This window comes from Salvia splendens, chromosome 2 (genome assembly GCF_004379255.2).
Source record: "Salvia splendens isolate huo1 chromosome 2, SspV2, whole genome shotgun sequence".
Classification (NCBI taxonomy): domain Eukaryota; kingdom Viridiplantae; phylum Streptophyta; class Magnoliopsida; order Lamiales; family Lamiaceae; genus Salvia; species Salvia splendens.
The window spans coordinates 22004869-22008962 of NC_056033.1; the positions used below are offsets into that span (position 1 = coordinate 22004869).

The 4094-nt window shown below is 49.5% G+C and overlaps 1 protein-coding gene across 1 annotated transcript; it reads right to left on the reverse strand.

Annotated features, from left to right (window-relative positions):
* Window positions 1–2396: 2396 nt before the first annotated feature.
* On the reverse strand, window positions 2397–2765 carry LOC121776141 (uncharacterized mitochondrial protein AtMg01250-like). Its single transcript, XM_042173286.1, has one exon. The coding sequence runs from the start codon at window positions 2763–2765 to the stop codon at window positions 2397–2399; it is 369 nt and encodes a 122-aa protein (XP_042029220.1).
* Between the last annotated feature and the right edge of the window lie 1329 nt (window positions 2766–4094).

Below are 4094 nucleotides of genomic sequence, written 5' to 3' on the forward strand. Positions count from 1 at the left end.
CCTATATTTCAAAAGGAGTTGTGTACAAAACGTGGCCACACCCGAAAGTAGTGTGCCTACACAAAAATTAGGAGTAGTATGCGGTCCGGTTCCACAAACCCGGACCACATCATACTCCCTTTCAAAAGAGAGCCCACCTATAGATCCTTGCCGAGATTTTTTTTTTTTTTATCCAACACCATCATGGTGGAGGGTTCGTGGGCCCCTCATCCCTACATTTCAAAAGACGGTGCATACAAAACGTGGCCACACCCAAAAGTGATGTGCCATAACAATCTTAGGAGTAGAGTGCGGTCCCAAACAACAAGCCCGAACCTCATTATACTCCCTTACAAAATCAAAATACAATTAAACAAAGACCAAAGTCGATACCCTCCTATCCTCCAAATCAGTCTATTCTTCATCCTCATGTTGGACCCTAATGTTCGGAACTCCCATTGCTTCCATCCTAGTGATCGCACTGAGGTGTCTCGGCATCATGTGGGCACTCATTCGGTAATAGTTGTGACATTCTAATCCCATTTTAGCCAGAAGGTCTCCGGCCCTATTCCCTTCCCGATGAATGAAGGTGGCTCGCACGTCTTGATGGCGCTTGAGGAGTGAAATTTGCGCCAACACCCGGCTAGTGTGTGCCGAACCCCAACTTGTACCATTTAGGAGCTGGACCACTTGTAGTGCATCCGACTCAACCCAGATAGGTCGATTGAATTCTAAGGCAAGGTCCAATCTGAGATGAACGGCATGGAGCTCCGCCTCGAGGGCTGAGTGAGCCGCAAGCGGGGAAGCGAACGCTGCAAGCACTTTTCCGGTATGGTCTCGGATGATACCACCTCCCCCGGCTTTATCCGACGCTTCCACATAAGCACCATCGGTGTTAAGCTTGATCCAGGGGGGTCATCCGGTGGGTGCCATTTAATTGCCACCACTAGCGGCCTATGGCTCCGTGATTCAGCATTGCTTGGGATGGTGATTTTGAGGCGAACTCCCTTCCAATGCTTCCTCTTGTATATCCCATTAGCCATACTATTTCTGATGAAGACTTGCACTTGCCAGACTACATTAAATGGCTTAAATTGTACCGATTGGTGGCGACTTCTATTCCGTTCTGCCCAAATGAACCATAATATGAGATACGGCAAGGCCCGGCTTAAGTGTTTCCTACCCGATTGACGAACTCTCTTTGCCCAGACTTCAAGCCGATCCGGTATAGTGTCATTGATCCGTAGAGGTGATGAAGAGCCCTCAAACTATGCATCAAATTCCCTCCATATCCCGCGAGCCCCGTCCCCTTGTATGAAGAGATGTTGGAGAGATTCGATCCTTGGTCTATGTGGGCAGCATTGGCATTTGTACGCCAATTCCATTCGTCTCCATTGTAGCTTTGTATCCACCGGAATGCGGTTGGAGAGTAGTCGCCATATAAAGATGGCAATAGATGATGTGAGGCTCGCTCTCCAAATGTCATTCAGGCCCTGAACAATCGGCCTTTGGCTTCTCAAGGTCTCCCATGTAGTAGCTAGCGAGAACTCTCCATTAGGTGATAACTTCCATCTTGGCACATCCGGCCCGTCCGAGATGATTGGTGTATCGAGAATCCTCTGGACGATATGTTGTGCTAGTCCAGCTTGTGCTTGAAGGATCCGTAACTTAGTCTCATCCCATGCACCATCAGTAATATAATCCGCCACGCGCTCAAGAGGCCCTCCTCTATCGTCAAGGCTAAGTTCTCTTAAGGGAAGTTCTCCGAGCCATAAGTCGTCCCAGAATAGCATCTTTCCTTCACCCACCACCCATCGAATATGCGGTTGAGCCTGGGCCCGGGCCTTCAAAATCCTCTTCCAAGTAGGGCTGCCCCTCCCCATGGCTTTAGCTGTGAGTGGAGAAGCCTTATGGCAATATTTGGCCATCATGTACGTAGCCCAAAGGGAGTTTTGTTCCCTAAACCGCCACCACAACTTGATACTAAAAGCTCGTAAGATTTCCTTGATCTTCCGAATGCCTAAGCCTCCTTCGGCCGTGGGTAGGCAAACCTGGTCCCAACTTATCCAGTGTGTCCTTTTCTTCTCATTAGTTGACCCCCAAAAGAACCGAGCGATCTGCTGATCCAATTGCTTGAGGGCACCACCCGTAGGCTCAATAGCTTGAAAAATGTGTAGGGGGATCGCTTCTAGTGTGCTTTTAATCAAAGTGAGTCTCCCCCCAAAGGAGAGGTGACGATGGGCCCACCCAGAGATCCTAGCTGAGATTTTCTCCCGGAGGAACAAGAACATACTCGTGCGCTTCACCCCCCGGTAAATAGGGACTCAAGGTAAAGGAAGGGAAACGAACCTCGTGAGAAACCTCCTTCGCTTTGTATTGTGTTTGTCCAGCCTTCATTAGCATCGGCTATATAGAAATTACTCTTGTAGAGGTTGATTTGCTGACCAGACACCTCGGCATAGTGATCCAGACAGCCACGAAGCCTCCGAAGGCACTGCCGCTTGCGTGAAGATGATGATGTCATCCGCATAGGCAAGGTGGTTGATCTCAATACTTCCCCGGGTTGCTTTGAATGTCATCTCTTTGTTGCCAAGGATGAGTTTATCAAGTAGTCTCGAGAGATAGTCCGCCACTAGAACGAAGACGGCGGGGGAGATGGGATCCCCTTGCCTTAGTCCACGGGTGGATTTGAAGAAGCCTGCCGGCGCCCCATTAATAAGAATCGAAAACCAACAAGATCCAATGCACCTTTCAATGAGCGTCACCCATTGTTCGGGGAAGCCCATGTGCTTAAGGACTTTTAGGAGGAACGGCCATTGGACTCGATCATAGGCCTTAGCCATATCAATCTTAATTGCAACATTAGGGGCCGGGGTGCTTCGTTGGAGCTCATGGAACATCTCCTGTGCAAGGAGCACATTATCATTAAGAAGCCTCCCTTTGACGAACCCACTTTGATTCGGTGCGACAACACAAGGGAGAAGTGGGGCAAGTCGCTTCGTGAGGACTTTGGTAATTACCTTATTGATCACGTTGCACAAGCTAATTGGTCTGTAGTCTCCCCAAGTCTCGGGTATCGGCTTCTTGGGGATGAGAACTATACTCGTGGCCGTGAAGCTTCGAGGGAGGAAGGTCCCACCGAAAAATTGCCTAACCGCATCCATCACATCTGGACCCACAATGCCCCAACAAGCTTGGAAGAATAATGCCGAGAATACATCCGGGCCCGGAGCACTATTGGCCGAGATGTCGAATACCGCTCGTTTCACCTCATCCGCATCCGGAGGCTTCAGGAGGTCCATCAAAAGCTCCGAGTGGGGGAGGCGTTGTAGGAGGCTTAGGTCCAGATCCGCAAGTTCCGGATAGCTCGGGGCTAGGAGGTTCTGAAAGAACTCAACCGCCGATTCTTTGATAGCCTTGTCATCCGTGAGTTCACACCCATTGGCGTTGATCTTGTGGATGCGTAGCCGGATCTTCTTCTGCTTCACCCAGCTTTGGTAGAACCTAGTATTTTTATCCCCTTCTTCTAGCCAACGGAAGGCCGCCTTCTGCCGCCAAAAATCTTCCTCCATTTTAAGAAGTAATATGTACTCGGCAATTTGTTTGTTGACCTCCGTTCTATTCCGGCCCGAGGGGTCACCTTCAAACTCCGCTTGTGCCTCTGCAATCTTTTCTTCATAGGTTTTTAAGTTGGAGTGAATATTCCCAAACACCTCTTTGTTCCAACTTTTAAGCGTACTCTTGATCCTTGCTAACTTGATCTTCAAATTGAGGATGCCCTCGGCCTCCGTGGGAGCCATCCAATCTTCTTTTACCATGTCACCGAATCCCTCATGCCGGACCCACATGTTTTGGAACCGGAACGCTTTCCCGCCCGTAAAGATGTTAGTCGGCCTGCATCTAGCAAGGAGAGGTCTGTGGTCAGACGCGATGCGTGGGAGATTTGTGACTCTTATTGCCTCAAACGTTTGAGCCGTCGTCTCGCTAATCAGCACCCTATCCAACCTTTCCATAAGGCCATTCTTAGCCCAGGTGAAATCTGATCCATCATAGCTTGGGTCCATAAGACCACAATCCTCAATGGCTTCAGCAAAATCAACCATTTCCGCTTGACG

What these genes read in the sequence shown, in the direction of transcription:
- LOC121776141 (XM_042173286.1), bottom strand. Translation starts at nt 2,765, where the DNA reads ATGGGCTTCCCCGAACAATGGGTGACGCTCATTGAAAGGTGCATTGGA.